We start from the raw sequence: 18,357 nt of genomic DNA, 5'->3' as shown, positions 1-18,357 counted from the left end.
TGTCTCCCAACCCTGTGCTTGGACAAGCCCATCCTGCCTATAATGTAGCTGCCTAAAAACAGGCACCTCCCTGGGGCTCTGGAAATGAGCGGTGGCTTGTGCAATCTAGTTTTCAGAGACTTCAGCATTTTCAAAAAGGTCTTGGTTTCCTTTTTCTCTCTTCGTTTTGAAATGTTGGGCTTCTCACAGGATTTGCACGGGGAGCCAAGGTGTCTTGTTAGCATACCGAGCTCTCACACCCAGGCTGCAAGTGCCGTCAAGCACGCACCTGCTTGCTTTTCCACTTGACACGCTGCTCTTGGTGCTCATCTAGTTTGCTTCAGATGCTCGCGACTGCAATGAGAAAGTGAAGTCGAGCGAGCTGAAATTCTCTTGTCTCCTTCAAACTGCTCTCTGCAACCGGTTTTGTGTTTGTCTTGCGTTTAAAAAAACCCAACACGTTGATTGACTCCCCCTTGCCATAGTCAATGGGACAAGAGTTGAATGCAGCGGTCTTGCTCTTTGGGCATTTGCTTTGTGGCTTTAACATTATAGAAAATGCTTGTTCTCTGCAAGAGACTGGCTTTCAGGCCACCTCCTTTCATCCTGGGCACCGATCGCAGTTTAGTGCCGGACACACTGGAGGTGCTGCTTTGCCCTCTAGGTTTCCCTGCCTGCGGATCCAGCTGACCCCAGGATCGCCCCATTTTGTGCGTTTGCTTCAAAGGGGCTTCATAGCTCAGGCTTAATTTTGCTGCGCCTGAAACAGTTTACTCTCAGGCCTATACCCAAGTCACAAACCCTACTGACTGTTTCCTGCTGTGGTTTCCTGCCTTAGTAACATGCCTCCTCTGCTCGGCCTGCTTTCCCTTCCTGTTCTCATCAGAAGGCCATTTCTGGGCTTGATGTAGATAACAAGCAAATAGGTAGAAAAAAGAGCTGATGGCCATAAATCCAGACCTTTGTACAGGCACCTCACTCCTGTACTGTGGAGCAAAGCAGGGGAGACAGCAGAATGGTTTCCCTGGACAATTTACCCTAGGCCACTTGTACTGGCGTACCAGACACAAAACCACCCCTTTCCTTGCACTGTACACCCTCCCGCACGCCAAGTAGGACCTCAGGCAAAGAAGACATAGGTAGCCCCATTTTGAATGGTGGGTTTCTTCTGGTCTGCCCTTTAATAGGGAACAGGCCTGCCCCTCGGTCAACCAAGAAGTCTGGCCATTTTTGCCATTTAAAATGACTGATAGACAGAAAGTTGCCAGAGCAACACAGTGGGGTCAGCCTGATGGGTCATTGCTATGTGGTGAAGGAGAGTTCAAAGCCCTGTACGCTGCCGAACCGGTGACGAGCAGGACCTGCCAAAGCAACCCAGAAAGTTGTGTTTCCATTACGCGTTTGCGGGAAGAGCATAAGAGGAGAGCACACTCCGCTCTTATTGGGGGCAACATCTACTTTTTATCATCAAAGGTCAAACTCCAGGGACCCGATGAACCCCCTTGAATTTGTTTGTATTTCCATTAATCACCAGAAACGGGTTTCAGTTTGTGGGTGGGATTTAGACAATTTGGTTCAAATACCAGCTACTCATTGCCAGGAAGGATTCTGCGTCGACTCAGAAGGCAAAGCAACATTTCCTTTTGGGCTCTTACTAAAAGCGGACTGTACTGGAGCAGACGGTAGGTCCATTTCTGTTCTTCCCCTTTGTTTAACCTCGGGGTTTCAAGTGACATTTGCAGAGTCCGTTTCAAAAGCAACCGTGGACATTTATGAAATCGGAGCTCCAAGGATGAGTCAACAGTTTCTCTAAGTTATAGGAGCTGTGACTCATGTCCATACTCAGGAATATGTAGGAATTGCCAAACGGGATCAGTTCGCTGGCAGATGTCACGGCCCATCTTTAGCAATGGTCATAGACAAATGCTTCAGAGGACGATTCAAGACATTTAGCAACAGAAAATTAGAAGAAAATTCCTCCTAACATCAGTCACATAGGGGTCGGCTTATAATGGACCTATATTCCTTTATATCCCCATTAACTAAGAATGTTCTGATTCCCTATGGAAATGTCTAATGGTTTTTCACGTCCACCAAGCTCTTGGCTTGAGCAGTATCTTGTGGCAGAGCTAATTAATCCTTTCATTAAAAAAGCAAAAAAAAAAAAAAAATTATAAATAGAGTTGGGCAGGAAGCAGTTTTCCCATCCTGTAGGGGTTCTTGTGACTCCAGAAATGTTCTCATCACATATGAACACAAACCCAAAGCTTTTCAAAGTGAAAAGCCAGGGACTCAGAATAGTGCACTGGCTTGAACACGGACCTGGGCTTACAGAAGTCCTAGCTTCCAGCGTCTGCCCTGATGATTCAGACAAGCGCTCGCATCCGAGTCTCTTGCATTTCAGGAACGTCTCCAACCCACCAGCTCATCGTGGGGTGGGTCTCGCTCGAGTTCTCCTGTTGGGGCTGTTCTATTTTGCATACTCGATTAAATATTAATTGAGCCGGAGAAAGTGACTCCATAACTTAGTAGCTATGGCACTCACCTGGGATGGATGAGACCAAGGTTGATGTCCCTCATCTAATGACTAGATAATTATGCATACAGAGCAGAAGAGCTCCAGTTGGAGACCCTGAGGAAGGCCAACCCAGGAAGGCCAAAAGCATGCTTATTAGGGCACTAACTTGGAGTGGGATAGACTGATATTCAGATATCTCATCTCACACATCTTGTTTCAGCAAAACATGGACTTAAAAGCTCTGGTTTCTTAGGGTGAGGGCCCTAACCACTGAGCTACAGTCACTCTCTTTGATTTGGATCAGAAATCTCTCTTGTTGAAACAGGTCTGGGACTTCTTCTATAACATCTGAATTACGACAGATTGAGATTTTCAGACAAACCTGCTTCGCCAAGGCGGGTGGATGGGTACACGGATCGGGGCCCTGACTTCCACAGGGGTTTGCAGATGACATCCTCCCTTTACATGTGTCAGCATTGCAGTGCAAAGTCTTGCTGAAGACTTCTGCTTCTTTTTCCTAGATCCAGCCCAAGCAGTGTATGAGCCGGTGCACGGAGTCCCAGTAAGCCTCCGAGATGCCCGATGCAGCCGCCCACCTGCCCTTCTTCTTTGGCAGCATCTCCCGGTCGGAGGCCGAGGAGCACCTCAAGCTGGCTGGCATGGGCGATGGCCTCTTCTTGCTGCGCCAGTGCCTGCGCAGCCTGGGGGGCTACGTCCTCTCCATGGTGTTCAACCTCCAGTTCTACCACTACCCCATCGAGCGGCAGATGAACGGCACCTACGCCATCGCAGGGGGCAAGGCGCACTGCGGGCCCGAGGAGCTCTGCGAATTCTACTCCAAGGATGCTGACGGGCTCTGCTGCACCCTCCGCAAGCCCTGCACCCGCCCCAGCGGTGTGGAGCCCGAGTCCGGCATCTTTGACAACATGAGGGACAACATGGTGCGCGAGTACATCCGGCAGACCTGGAAACTGGAGGTACCGGCACTTCCCATGCACGCGCTGTCCACGGTTGTGCTCAGAGCCTTGCTGGCTGCACTGACCTTCTTGGTCTCCCTAACGCCAGCACTTCCCTTTTCCTCCACCCAAGCCCTTCACCACGAGGGCAAGTGGCTTAGGCTCCTGCCCAAATCACCCTCCCTTTTCCAGTTCTGTCCGGAGAAATTGCTCTGCTCAGTGGCCTGGATGTTTGAATTCCTCCTCCTCTCCGCTCTGTCTCAGCGGCTGAGCTCCTAAGCCCCTGCGGCACCTAGGGGTTCTCCTAATGCCTTTAGTCTCTCAACCGTATGGCGGGCATCTGTTGTGCATGGACCATAGCTGTTAGTCCAAGGTGGCTGTGCTTGGAGGTGGCTCAGCAAGCCAGATATGGAAACTCCCTTAGCTTTTCCTCAAGTCCATAGGCATTTTGATGGTGAACCCAGGAACTGTCATGCAGGATCTGACTATATTTGGCAGTAAGTAGAGAGGCACCTGTCCTGCTCTCCAGTCACCATAACATACAGACAGTTTAACACTCAGTGGCATTTAGCTAGCAAGAACTCAGCCCGGCCACCTTAACTGTCTGCCCATAAGACAGTTCCCAATCCCTTTCAAACAGGCGGCTTGTTCTGACGGTCGCCACGTTCAGACTATTTTGGACAAAGGGGTAAAGTGGGTGCCAGCAGCCCTCGCAGAAACGGCGCTGCCAGATGTGCCTTTCCCCTCTGGCTGTCTCAGTTTCCCCGTCTGGTCGGTGCCATGACTCCCATTTTCCAATGTGATGTACTTTGGGATCTAGGGAGGAGCTATGCTAAGCAAGAGCTAGGTATTATTAGGATCCATCTGCTCCAGGGTCCTTACTCAAACAGTGACTGGTATTAGACAGTGCAAAAGAGCAGACACAAAGTCCTCTTAAAAACACCTGGCTAATGTGCAAAGTTTCTTCCAGGGTCCAAGCATATTGGTCAGCTTATGTCCTGTCATGCACCTCTATCAGTGCACACCTATCAGGCACTAAGTCAGTTGTGGCATGGCAGCCCGGGTATCAGTGTGGGCCGCACAAGCTTGCCCAGGACACGAGGATCCAGCAGGCCCCTACAGCCCGTCATGCCAGGTCCTTAGATGACATTGCACTGATAAGCGCTGCCTCTCTTTGCCACCTTTGGGTGCTGTTGCATGGCCCCTTTCTCTTATATGAGCGCACAGGGTGACTGGAAGTTTCCTCTCTACCTGTACTACGCTCTTTAACTGCTGCATTTATTAACGATGATGATTCATCTCTTCTGTGAAGTAAATGGTCCCAATCTTTATCATCTCAGGTTGTATTAAAGGTATCCCAGGCCCCTACATAGTCTCGTTGCTCAATTTTGAACCTCACATAAGTCTGGAAAATGCATTTTTTTCCTGTGACAATCAGAGCTGCACAGGAGGAAGCGCAGCGGGAGTTTCTATCATGCCATTATGCCGCTGTCCCTCTCTGCCCCCCTTCTTCTGGATCCTAAAATGTTTGCTTTTTTTTTTTAACCTCTGCTACCCATTGAGTGAAGGCACTCATCGGGCTGCCCAAAATAACACTGAGGTCTTTTTCCATAAGCAATGCAGTTCATTTAGATCCCAGTGTGAGGAGCACATATTATTCCCTCCAAAGCAAACTCCAAACTTTGCTTTTGTCGACATTGCATTTGAACTGCTACAGCGCTGGCCATTGGCCTGGCTTGGTTTGATTAATTTTTCAGCAGGTCCTTGCCGGCACCCACTGGGACGAGTGTCTAGACTTCAATGCAGAAATCGGCAGTGGAGTGAGACCAGAATTAAGATAGCCCCCATCATTTTTGCTATAATGAGAATAAGTCTTTTGACTCAGCACCGTGCCTTGTCCGTGCTATCCTGTGAGCGGGAGTTTCAAGCCGCCCAAGGAATGTGGATCTCCATTTCCCATAAGAAATGAATAAATATGGAGGGTGGCTTAAGCTTTCACACCTTATTGCAACAGGGCTCCACAGAGTAATGCCTGGATGGAAACAAGCAGTAAGGAGTCAGCGCGGCTCAGAGGGATGGCCATCAACTGCAAGAAAGGGACCGTTATGGGAAATTATTCATAACGGAGACATATGGGTGGCCTCAAGTAGGGACATGCAGACTTCAAAGATAAAGATTGATGCCATCTACTGGCAATAGAAAATAATTGTCAATAAATCCGTGAGATCTGTGAGCAGTTGGGCAGTGCAGACGACTTCCAGATTACATTGATCCTGACGGCCTGGGGAAGAATGTGAAGGGACAGGGAGCAACCAGGAGGGCAGGACAGAGCTGGAAAAGGCTTGGGTTTGACAAGGGAAGACAGCATCCAAGATCTATGCTGCAAAGATAACGCTGAAACTAGGGCTATATGAGCAGCTCCGACAATATTTCTCCAGGAGCACAGGGCACAGGTCTGGAAGGGGTGTCTTGGGTCACCGAGTCCCGTGCTGTGCTTATCAGGGCTGACCCCCCGCATGGCCACCATGACCTTCCTCTTCCCTTGACTGCAAGCCAGTGAGTCCTCCACCCTTCCTCACAACTGGCGGGCAAATGATATGAGGGACAGGCTCAATTTGCTAGCAGAGTTACCCTGGGGCAGAATTCAGCCCGGTGTCACCATCGCGGTGATGCTTGGCTAGTACTTTAGCAGCGACATCAGGCAGATTTCGGAGGTGCCCGGTGATTTTACCCTCCCCTGCCTGAGAAGATGCAAAAATCAAAGGAAACCAATGTAGCTACACAACAAGTCTCATCTCTCACTTTCTTGCAAGGGGGATGCCCTGGCAGAATGGTCTCACCTCTCACTTTCTTGCAGGGGGATGCCCTTGAACAAGCCATCATAAGCCAGGCCCCGCAGGTAGAGAAACTCATTGCTACCACTGCCCACGAAAGCATGGCCTGGTACCACGGCAACATCTCCCGGGAGGAAGCTGAGCGCAGGCTCTACTCTGGGGCACAGCCTGATGGGAAATTCCTGTGAGTACCCAAATCACTGGGAGATGCGGTATGCCATGCTCTTGTGACTGCTACCCCTTCCCGGGGTGGGTATAGAGCTGGGGACCATCAGTGTGCAGCTGAGTCCAGGGGATCTTGCACTCCCCCAAGCAAATTCACATGTAGATGTTTGAAGAAGCAAAGGAAAGGAATGAACCTTGTGGGGCTCTGGCAGCAAAGCAGTAAAAACCCGTCACCGCTTGGCGTGTGCGCATCCAGGAAGAAACGAATGCACTTGGCCACTGTGGAGTTTGCATAGGGAATATCAGGGTTAGTGAGGTGTACTGGGGCTGTGCATGGGGCACTCCAGCTTCATGTGGATGCCTTGGGATCTGGGCACACACAGGGAACAGGAGAGCCCTGGGGTTTGGAGACCAGCTGGAAGGATGATGTCCAGGGTGCCCCAAATGTTGAGAGCTCCCCCGTGGCATAACTGGAGGGGGAATGATAGAGGCAAGCGCTCTGGGTGCTGAATTGGGGGGAGGACAAAAGAAGGCAGCTGCCTCCAGCAGCCATGCATTCATGATAGCAGCAGCAACCAGAAGGCACTATATTACTCTTTGCCCCAGATGCCTGGGCATGTCCCTACACTGCTGGGGCTCCCTAGTTGCAGCCTCTCAGTGCAGAAGCACTGCTGTTTCACAGGGTGAGCCCCAAAGCCAGCTATTAATAACCCCCCACCTTCTCACACAGACTGCGACAAAGGAAAGAAAATGGCACCTACGCTTTGTCCCTGGTCTATGGGAAAACGGTGTACCACTACCGCATCGATCAGGACAAGTCCGGCAAGTACTCCATCCCCGAGGGAACCAAGTTTGACACGCTCTGGCAGGTAAGGTACCGTGGGACACTCTCTGCAGCTGGCACCCCTTCCAGGAGAGGGAGAAATTCTCCTGCCATATGCACCTTAGGAAACTTTTGCCTGAGTTTTAGGAGCTGCAGAGGGGGGCTCCATCTAGAGATAGCAGTACCCCATCATAGTGCTCAGTTGCCTTTCTCTGGAGTTCCTTTAGGACAATGCCCTTGATTTCCAACATCCTTGTTGCTGTGATTCCAAGGCTGGGAGCCTTGAGATGGCCCCATGAACTAAAATGAAGTTGTCCCCAAACATCTGTTGTCAGAGTGATGAATGAGGTGCGGGGGAAAGGAAGGGAGACGGAGGGTAGAGCACTGACTCGAACCCGTGGCCTATGCCCCTGCTCTGCCTTCTCCAACGTGATTACAGATGACCACAGGAGCCTTGGGTCTGGGTCTCCCGTCTTCCAGGGCAGCGCCCCCAACCCCAGGATCCTTTTCTCGTAGAACTGTCAAACCTCTGCGAATCGTTCCAGCTTTGACGCGGCCAAAAGGCATCAAGCGCGTTTTGACCCTCTCCACCCCAGGAGGCTTCTCTTCCCTCCTTCTTCTCCTTGCTCCTAATCCCATACCCCAAATCCCTCTCCTTGGCTCTCCTAGAGCACAAGAGGGTCCCACGTGCAGCGGGGAGCGAATGGGCTCGCTGTGACTCTGTTAGAAGTCTGCGGGAAAGAGCTACCATAAGCCACAGATGTTGCCCATAAGGCAAGGAGGCGGTTTTCCTCTGTACACTAATTTCCTTTTCTTCTGATTCCTGCCCCAGCTCGTGGAGTACTTGAAACTCAAAGCAGATGGACTGATATATAACCTGAAGGAATGCTGCCCTAATCCCAGCACCCCATCAGGTGGGTTGATTCTTCCAGCCAGAAGAGCAGAAACAACCCACTTTGGTCACTGCCCCAACACCTAAACTCTCCAGAAACACTGCAGTTTATCTCAGCCCAGGGGTTAAGAGTTAATGCTTCTGCTAGGCTCAGTCCAGAGCCCTATCCATGGCACTGCATTGCTTTTCATGGGCTGGGGTCATCCTGTCCCTGCTCTGCCGTTGGACAGAGGATCCCGCGCCCCCGGTGAGCTGGCATCTTTCATGAGCTCTAGAGGCAACGCCTGATTCTCATTTACATTAACTTTGCCCTAACAACTAATGACATCTGCATCCACTTAAAGGCCCCCATGAGGCCAGAGGTATGGAGGGGGCCGTGTGGGGGGGAGAGGATGCAAGCCCCAGTATTTTTCCAGATCCTCCTGCTGTATTACCCAGCCCAGCCCAGACAGAGAGCTAACAATAGCATCCCTTTCCTGACTTCCAGGCCTTGTAGCACCGGTCCTACCAGCCCACCCCTCCATGAGCGTAAGTATTGGGTCTATTTTTTCCAAGTGCTTTTGAATGTTGTTACCTTTCGGGCCTTGTGAGTAAAACCTGCCCTTCCCTGAACTAAGGGCAGCTGCAAGGCCTGGGGGAGGAAGGTGGGAGAAGGGATGTAGCTGGGCTATAAGGTAAGATGGAGACAGCGTATCACACATCCTCCGGCAACACTGGACTTCTGATGGGGGGTGTCCTACTGCGGGGTCCCACGTCCCCACACACCTCCCCTTCTCTGGTTTATGAGTGTGACAGACAGGACTGGGTGGTTGGGAAGCAGTGTTCATGCACTTGCAATTCCCACAGAGCGCAAAGCACGCTGTTCAAGTTCACAAATGACACCAGACTATGGGGTGAAGCAAACACATTGATGGGAAGAAACCGTATCCGGGCAGACCTGGACAGGTTAGAGAAGAGGGCAGAGAACAATAGGATGCAGCTCAGCAAGGACAAGTGCAAGGTGCTGCACCTAGGGAGAAGGCATCACCAGCACGCCTATAGGCTGGGAATGACCTCAGCAGCACAGCAGCAGAAAGAGATCTCAGAGTCGTTGTTGACTCCAAGATGAACACGAGTTGCCAATGTGATGAAGCAATGAGCAGAGGTAACCGCACTTTGTCGTGCATTAGTAGGTGCATCACAACCAGGTCCAGGGAGGGGATGCTCCTCCTCTATGCAGCACTGGACAGGTCACAGCTGGAGTACTGCTCTCACTCTCAGAAAGCCACAGAGATCCTGGGAAGTCCCTGGTCCTTGCTGAGACATCAGGGCATTTTGGAAGGTCCCAGCACCCTTCCACGAGTGACCTTACTGTTTCCCTGCATCACCTTATATACTTTATCGCTATTTCTCTGCCAGGTCCAGAGGCAGTTTTCAAGCCTCAATGCAGATGGATACACACCAGAGCCCATAGGTGAGCATCCCCGCACAGGCCTGTCTTTCTCTGAGTCCAGATTGGGAGCGGGATGGGCACTTTATAAGCCCCTTGCTGGATGCAAGCTGGTGATGCTGCGTTTTCATGCACCGGCATATGGCATAGGCTGCCTAGCCATCAGGGCTCGTGGACAGAGGTGCTATCTTTTATGAGGCCAACAAGATTTTTGCAAAAAAAAACAACAAAAAAATGAATTGCAAGCTTTCTCCTGGGTAGAAATGAAAGTTCACATTTCATAGGATTTGACAGAGGGCTCAATAGATGGAAACACCCTCTGGGCAGAGTCTCAGCTCTCCTGTGAGGCTGTGAAGATGCAAAGTACCTTAGACAAAGGCGGGAGCAAGATCTCAGGTTTCAGGTGGTCAAAGTTGTTGGCTGCTTGGGAAAATATGAAGATTGCATTTAAAAAATCAGCTAAAATTCGATATCTTCCATGTGTCAGGTATCCAGGTTGTAGCCGTATTGGTCTAGAGGAAAAAAATCAATCAGAGCTCATGGACAGAGGTGATATCTTTTATTAGACCAACAAGATTTTTGCAAAAAAAAATTCTTTAATTGCAAGCTTTTGGGCACAAATAGGCTGCCTAGCACACTATTGCCACCTTCGGGTCAAAGAGAAATATTGCAAGGCTTATTTCTCACTGCGGCAACTGTAGCTGCTGTACAAAGGTCCGGTTTGCTCCACGGTTCTCCGTATCACTTGCAATAATATTTTAAAGCTATTTAAAGGCATCCTAAATCCAGAAGTAAATCAAACCTGGCCCATTCCCCCTCTGCAGCACTGCCAATAGGCCCGACCACGCAAACAGTTTGGCATATTATATGTAGGCTGCAATGGGACTGCCATGAAGGAAGCCATGCACATTATTTAAAGTTGCAAAACCAAGGCCTGTGGCAATGGGATCATCCTGGAAGACAGCACAGGCTTGAACATGAAGGGAGATGTCCAGGTGGGAAGGCCAGAAAATGGAAAAGAAAGGATGGGGAGGGAGGCTCAAAGACCTCAGTAGAGGAAGGCACGTTTCTGTGGGTAAATCTGATCTCTTTTATTAGATCAACTAAAATAGATGGAAATATTTTGGGGGGTACAAGCACCCTTCGTCAGGCTGAGGAAGTGTCCTCAGCCTGATGAAGGCTGTTTGTACCCGAAAGCTTGCAACGAGGAATTTTTTAATTTTGGTCTAATAAAAGATACTGGATTTACTCAAAGACCCATGCCTCCTTACATCATTATATACAACCTGGCTACAACCTATACGCTGTCACCAGAGGAAGGGAGGGAACAAACAGGCGGTTAACAACCTGATCTTCTTCCCTTGCGGAAGGTGCTGGGAAATCACGCGTCCTGCCCATGGACACCAGCGTCTATGAGAGTCCCTACAGCGACCCCGAGGACCTGAAGGACAAGAAGCTGTTCCTGAAGAGGGACCACCTGATGATTGATGAAGTGGAGCTGGGGTCAGGAAACTTTGGCTGTGTCAAGAAGGGAGTTTACAAAATGAGGAAGTAAGTGCCTCGAGATCCACAGATAACGGCGATGCTGCGCTAAGGCAGTGCGGGGAGAGGCCGACTGCTCCAGCTCCTCTAATCTGCTTTTCTCAGCTGGCGTCATCTTCTCTTTAGCTCTTCTCTCCTATCTCGCTGCCTTCTAGTCTAGTTCCCCAAAGGCTTTGCTTCCCCTCTTGGAGCAGTCCTGGTATATCATTATTATATAGGGCTCAGCCTCCTGAGTGGCCAAGCTTCAACAGGATAGGATCCAGTAGATCAGCTGCTTGCTTAACTCACTCTACGTGTGTGCTCCTGCTCTTCTCCCTGGCTAGGAAGCAGATTGACGTGGCCATCAAAGTCCTCAAGAGCAACAACGAGAAAGCCGTGAAGGATGAAATGATGAAGGAGGCAGAGATCATGCACCAGCTGGACAACCCATATATCGTCCGCATGATCGGGGTCTGCGAGGCGGAGTCCCTGATGCTGATTATGGAGATGGCCTCGGGTGGACCACTCAACAAGTTCCTGTCTTCCAAGAAGTGAGTGTTTCCAGGGGTCATGGATAAAATAGAGCTCGCTGATTCTTCTCTCTTTCCAAGCACACTATTGAAAAACTCCAAGTAACTCAAGGGTCCTGGCTTTGCAGGTGGAGGGATATGGGAAATATAACTCTCTGAAACATTCCTGGAATATATTGTCTCTAGCATGCACTGGTACTGAATTTATGCATGCTATAGTGTGAGACAAAGGGCCCACATTTGGGCTTTGCCTCTCCAGAGTAATGCAGGCATCCAAGACCCGTGCTCTACCTATGTGTTTGTGGGCATTAAAGTGCATTAAAGTGCTTTTTCTAATGTGCATTAAACGTAGTACCTTCAAGGTGAGTTACTAAAGATTTGCATTAGGCTGCCTTAATGCACAGTAACAAATGTGCATGGTTGTTAAGTGACGCTTAATGCGCAATAGCCTATTTTACTGCGCATCACCGCAATCGCGCTTTTTTACGTGGTGCTTTAGTGTGCAATAAAATAGGCTACTGCACATTAAAGTGCATGTGTAGATGCACCCTGTTTATCGATCATCTGTTCTCATCTAGTCTAATCTAAATGCAAATAATATCGAAGAAATACCCCTGCCCGAACTCTTCAGGTGGGCTCTTCTCTCAAGAGCCAACGTCCTCCGCAGCTAACCAGTTTCTCAGGTCCCCAGCATAGGGATAGCATGAGGTGACAATATAGCTGTGATCCACCATGAAGTTAAAAGGATCATCTCATCCTAGGGACCACTTGTAAGAAAGGTGAAGGATTTCTTGGCTGGAAAGGTGTATGAAAGGTGAAGGGTTTCTCTTGTCTTTAACCAAAGTATTTTCTATATTGATAATAGCAAATGGAAATTCTCTTTTAGAGGGGATGAGGCTTCTGGAGCAGGAGAGTTCAAATGATCTGCTCACTGCAGCTGTGACTTTCCCAGGGGCTAGGTTTCCACTGTACTGACGGCTCCTATTAGTCTGTGGATTTGTTACCCTGTGGTTCCCTCTTCCTCCCCAGAGATGAGATTCCAATGAGCAACATTGTGGAGCTGATGCACCAGGTGGCCATCGGGATGAAGTATCTGGAGGAGAAAAATTTTGTCCACAGAGACCTGGCAGCCAGAAATGTCCTGCTAGTCAACCACCACTATGCCAAGATCAGTGATTTTGGACTCTCCAAGGCTCTGGGTGCTGATGACAGCTACTACAAGGTGAGCATGGCAGAGGACTGCTGAAAGGGGCACATCTAGTCACCCCAGCAGGAGCCCATGCCCTTACCTTCATTTCTTAACAGGAGCTATGCATGCCTCTTGCACACATGCCATTAAACCCAATGACCTATAACCTTTCTAGTCTTGTGCTGAGATGCAGGGTAGCACATCAAGATCCTTCCCAGGCTGCCTGACAAGTGACTACACTAAATTCTTGCATGTTCAGGAGTTGGATGCACTATGGTTTGGCAGACAGACTGGAAGACACAGTCCCTATCTCAAGGGACTGGTTTAATATAGACAGGCATAATGCTGCACAATGGAAATAGAGGAGCTGGGAGTGTACATGGGCAAAGAGAAGAAGTGATGGGGTGTGATAAGGTGGAGTAGCAGGAGACGAAGATTATTTACTGCAGCCAGTTGGAGATATGAGAGTAGGAAGGGAAGAATCGGGCAAGACAGGCAGCGGAGGGGTGAAGGAGAGGTGGCAAATCAATCGTACGCTCTGTGGGCCATGACCATCCTTTTGTTACCTGTTTGCACCATGACTAGTGCAACAGGGCCTCGATCTCGATCCACCGGGGAGGCAAGGCAGTACCGAGATAGAGACGGCAAACACTGCAATGGTAATTGCCAAAGCACGAGGCAGGGTTGCCACCAGAGGACGCCCTTGGCTCAGTGATCTCCCCAAACCGGAGCTGGCAGAAAGGCAGGGTTCCTGCTCCGTGGGAAACGTGTTTCATCCGTTGGTGTCTGACCTGCTCTACTCGCAGACACGCCGTGTTTGCTCAGACCCGGGCTTTCGATCTCTCCATCAGTGGAGAAACAATTCATGTTTGGAACAGCACGTCACCCGCCCTGTCCTCCGCCAACCTGCAAGTGCCTGGGTACAGGGTAGGGGTGTAGGTTGTAGCCGTGTTGGTCTAAGGACATAGGCAGACAAGATTCCTTGGGTGAATTTGATATCTTTTATTAGACCAACCCAAATAGTTGGAGAAGTTATTAAGCAAGCTTTCGGAGCTGGCCCTTTGCAACCTTGTTTACCAGTTACCTCCCCGGAGGAGTGTGTGATCACACTCGATGCATGTGTACAGCAAACCCGCCAATGGATTTGGAAGCATCCGAAGCCCCAGGTGGGGGTGGAGGATGTTTGCTGGTCGTAGGGCCACACATGATTGAATGACTCCCAGATTTGCAATCGAGTTGGCTGATTTGGCTTGGAACAGGAAAAATTTCCCTTAAAAGCAAAAAGGGTGTACAGCAAACTGGATCTGTGGGCAGGCACAGGGCATTAGAGTGCTTATCCAGCTGTCGCAAAGTAAGAGGTCCCCTCCTTTCTTTGTCACTCTGCTGCAGGCCAGGACAGCTGGAAAGTGGCCGCTGAAATGGTATGCACCAGAATGTATCCTCTACCACAAATTTTCCAGCAAGAGTGACGTGTGGAGTTACGGCGTGACCATGTGGGAGGCTTTCAGCTACGGGCAGAAACCGTACAAGGTAAGCAAGGCAAAGACTTTCAGCTGGGTCATGAGCATCAGGGCCACACAGCAGCGTCTCTTCCATCTCGGTAGAGCTGCGCATCCACACCAACCGCGTGTCCTAACCACATCTGTCACTGCATACTGGGAAAGCCCAGGTATGGTTATTCCCAGTTCGGTGCTGGAGTACCCGGAGGACAAGCATGCACAAGCCCTGTAAGCAGTACCTGAGACAGGGAGCTCTGGGAATGCCCTGCACCCAGAGCAGGAAGCAAGTAGCCAGCCGAATTATTAGGTACCCAAGTAGAGCTGAGTGAATAGTTGACTTGCTGAAAAATGTGATTTTGGTTTCCTGGAAGCTGTTCATGACTTGAGGCTGAACCCACTGAAGAATTGAAAAATAAGATTAATAAAATAAGCAAGGACAAGCTGGTTTCCCGGCATTGGTCAGTAGCCCTATGGGTAAGGCACTCACCCAGGATGTGGGCTGGGTGCCCTTTTCTGTTGAAGGAAATGTCCCCCCGCATCCTCCACCTCCTAGCCTGTGTCCTCACCACCAGGCTTGAGGGGACTTTTGCACAGGTGGCTCTCAGGCTCCCCCGCTGATGTTGGTCAGCCTGCTCGTCGCATGAGTGCCCATGCGGACGCGGTCAAACAGTCCCAAAATGGGGGGTGTCCAGGTCTGTACTACTGGTTCCTCCATTAGAAAGAGGAGAAAGCTCATAAATGGGGTTTGTGCTCAGGTTTGGACTGCCCCCCGCCCCGCACCTGCGATGCAGGAGCATCCTCGTGCTCTCTCTGCCGCTATGAATATTTAATAATTTATGTAACGGAGCGGCATCAGCAGGAGAGACGGAGGAATGCAGTCCAGCATGTATACCATATATGTATGGTATACCATATCTGTATACCGGCATGCATGCCATAGCCACTGCTTTTACTCAGTTACAGACAATTCCTCATGTGAGTTATTCTAATTTGCCTCCTTTCAGCCTGCCTGCCAGCTTGGGGGTCAGGGTCATTAATCTGCTTGATGGTCTTCCTGCAGAAAATGAAAGGCCCAGAGGTGATGAGCTTCATCGAGCAGGGGAAGCGCATGGAGAGCCCAGCAGAGTGCCCACCGGAGATGTACTCACTGATGCAGCAGTGCTGGACCTTCAAGTAAGGCTTTCCTAGCTAACCTCCCTGCTCCCTGCTGGGTCTCATCACTCACGGGGTATGACAGCACAAAGCAGTAGAGGCTTCTTGATTTCACAGCATCTCACGAGGGATAAGAGGCTAACCTCTCTGCGCGATCCCTGGGACTTCGCGAGCAATTCAAAGGAAACCCCTTGGGCCACTGACTTGCCAAGCTGGGTCCCTTTGCGAGGTTCACAGCTGTAGTCAAAGCAGTCGGTGCCTTTTATGACTCCCCCAGAGCTGAACTTTGCAGCCTGGGCTGGTCCCTCAGTGCCATGAACCTGTTAACAGGAGGCAGAGCCTGAGAGGAGGCCAGCACCGGGCACACAGGGACAGAAAGTCATTTGCTCAGAGACCAGAGTGGTTGTCTCTACCCAGCTCCCGGTAGATAGGGACCCACAACTTAAAACCACCAGCACAACTGTTGCAGACCCAGCTGGGCGTCCAGCAATTCAGTGGACCAAAGGCACTGGCCCACCTCCGGGGTGACGCAAGGACCTCTTGACACATCTGGCTGTTCCCCCCTGCCCATGTCCCCCCATGCGCCCTCCACACCTGTGCTGCAGGTCTGTCCTCTGCTGTTGGCTTTGGTCTAGACCTTTGTGCTGATCTTTGGTGCCTCCTTGTTCTTCCAGGTGGGAAGATCGCCCAGGGTTCGTGACTGTAGAAACCCTAATCCGCTCCTACTACTACAGCATCGCTGCCAAGACGGAAAAAGGGCCCAACGTGGAGGACAAGACAAGCGCAGCCTTCCCTTGAGCCTCCTCCCTCTGCCCCTCAGCACATGCTCCCTCTTGTACTGGTCTTTCTGGACGGGCGCTGGAGCTACTGGTTTGTTTCTCTTGCTGATTCTTTGGAAATTCTCCGGCCGGCTGCGATGTCATGGGAGACGAGGCCCCCGAGGGAACTCAAACATGGCTCGCATCTTAGGCCACAAACAGCAGCCGGGATTTCCAGGCTGGCATGCCTGAGGGACTGCACAGAACAGTGTTGCAGCCTGTTCCTACAAGCTGCCAGACACCCCCCCACCCCATCGTGGCACTTTGCCCCACAGCGTCCTTCCCAAGGGTCCACCACACTGGCTCCCAGCTCTGCAGCACGTTAGATGTCTCCAAGCTTCTCCGGGGAAAGCTTTGCACCTGATGGGCAGCTAAATTCACCCTTCCAGGAAGCAGCTGGCATACGGCACCCTGCTCGCTGCTCTGGTTCCCAAGGGCGCAGGGCTGGGCACGCCGGGTGAGTGGCTGGTGACCTTTCCCCTTCCACACCTGCTTGTGCTGGTGATGCTTTGGGGAATGCACACCATACCCTGGGGGAAGGACAGCGGTGGTTGCTCTAGTCCATGCCTCCCAGCACTGCGAGGGACATGCTGCTTGCTGCAGCCCTCTGAAAGGAAATGCTCTGCTGTGACTGGCCATGGCATCGCTCACCAAACCCATGAACTTTTTTGCACCAGCTAAGCTGCAAGCCCCTAGCCCCCTTTGCTCACCTCCTGGGTCCCTCCTGGAATTGCCCTGCGCCCTTGCACCCTGTCCTGGGCTGGGCACCTCTCTCTGGTTTAAAAATCCATTGACCCTACAAATAAACCAGTCTTATTTTGTTACCACACATGTGTCTCAGACTATTAAGGCCCGCTCCTCCCGTGCAGGCATTGCAGCATCTCATTGCTTTGCTTCAAATGCTCCTATCAGTGTCTCACTCCTGCGGCCCATGAGCTTTCTCCGGCCCTTTCGACCCTTAAGTCTGTCTGGCTCCGTTCGTGTTTCAGGAGCACAACAGGAGCTGTGCGGGGCACAACAGGAGTGGGGCCCGCGGCTGCCCGCTTCTGATGCCAGCAGCAGGTCTCATCTGTGCCACTTCAGCTGCACTTTGCTGCTCTCCTCGACAGCCTCTCCCTTGCCAACAAGGACAGACCGAGCATTTGGTGTCTCTTTGCCAGCACTGCAGCTGTGCCAGAGGTTTGGGTCGAGTCTGCCAAACAATTGTTTGCTGTCCATCAGTGGTCAAGAGGGCTTAAATGCTGCCAGCCCGGGTCCAGCTGGTGAGTCGGGGGAGAGTTAGCTCTTCTGGGCATCAGTACGGACCTGCAGGGACCAGTCTACTAGCGAGGCCACTGGGGAGCAGTGGAAATGCAGACAGAGCAATCCCTTCACTCACAACTTAAAAAAAATCTAATCATAACCCCCCTGCACTGATCCAGGGTCCCCCCATCCTCACACCTTGCCTCCAAATCTCTCCTCACTAGGACCTTGCCTTGACCTCATACTGATTTCAACTTTGCTGAGCAGGAGGTGACCAGCGGGGGCTCAATGAACTGCTACCTGGACTGGTCTCTTAGTTTCCAAAAGTAGCTAGAGATTTAGGCTGCCCAGGTCAGGACCTTTAAAGGGCTCTGATTTCCAGAGGCAGGTGCTGCATGTCCTGCCCCAGGAAATCGGAGCCCTTTAAAGGGTCCTGAATCTCCTAGATCCTAGATGTCTCCTTTGGGCCCTGCCAGGATGTCTCAAGTCGAGTCCCCCAGAATCGTCCGCGACCTTGGAAAGCGCAGAGGCCAGCATTCACGCGTGGTCCGGCTGGTTGGGCGTCAGCGTGATGGCAGGCAAGCCCTTGGTCTTGCAGGGAAACGATGAAACAGGAAAAAATAAACAGTCCCGCTTTCCACTCCCCATAGCACGGTCTGAAGTGCCCCGGGCAGAGGTGACAGTCCCCCCCCAGCTGGAGAGCTTGAGCGGAGGGTGAGAAACACTGCTGCACTAACCACAGCCCCTCTGCAGGACACTTCAGGAAACGGTTGAAACGGTGCCAGCATCCTCACCAGAAAGGAGAGTGTG

General features: G+C 51.1%; 1 protein-coding gene across 1 annotated transcript in view; it reads left to right on the top strand.

The window, feature by feature from the left end:
* The window catches only part of LOC102379235 (tyrosine-protein kinase ZAP-70), a 39,658-nt gene extending 22,531 nt beyond the window's left edge, over positions 1 to 17,127 (top strand). The window contains exons 2-13 of the mRNA XM_025191645.1: positions 3,019 to 3,474; positions 6,311 to 6,471; positions 7,183 to 7,321; positions 8,108 to 8,189; positions 8,655 to 8,695; positions 9,566 to 9,620; positions 10,967 to 11,147; positions 11,462 to 11,668; positions 12,677 to 12,869; positions 14,226 to 14,366; positions 15,396 to 15,508; positions 16,162 to 17,127. Coding sequence (XP_025047430.1) covers positions 3,073 to 3,474; positions 6,311 to 6,471; positions 7,183 to 7,321; positions 8,108 to 8,189; positions 8,655 to 8,695; positions 9,566 to 9,620; positions 10,967 to 11,147; positions 11,462 to 11,668; positions 12,677 to 12,869; positions 14,226 to 14,366; positions 15,396 to 15,508; positions 16,162 to 16,285 — 1,839 coding nt within the window. The 5' untranslated portion in view covers positions 3,019 to 3,072 and the 3' untranslated portion in view covers positions 16,286 to 17,127. The remainder of the gene's footprint in view (positions 1 to 3,018; positions 3,475 to 6,310; positions 6,472 to 7,182; positions 7,322 to 8,107; positions 8,190 to 8,654; positions 8,696 to 9,565; positions 9,621 to 10,966; positions 11,148 to 11,461; positions 11,669 to 12,676; positions 12,870 to 14,225; positions 14,367 to 15,395; positions 15,509 to 16,161) is intronic.
* Positions 17,128 to 18,357: the final 1,230 nt, after the last annotated feature.

This window comes from Alligator sinensis, unplaced genomic scaffold (genome assembly GCF_000455745.1).
Source record: "Alligator sinensis unplaced genomic scaffold, ASM45574v1 scaffold1457_1, whole genome shotgun sequence".
NCBI lineage: Eukaryota > Metazoa > Chordata > Crocodylia > Alligatoridae > Alligator > Alligator sinensis.
The sequence above is the reverse complement of the archived record's forward strand: the minus strand, read 5'-3'. Positions and strand labels throughout refer to the sequence as shown.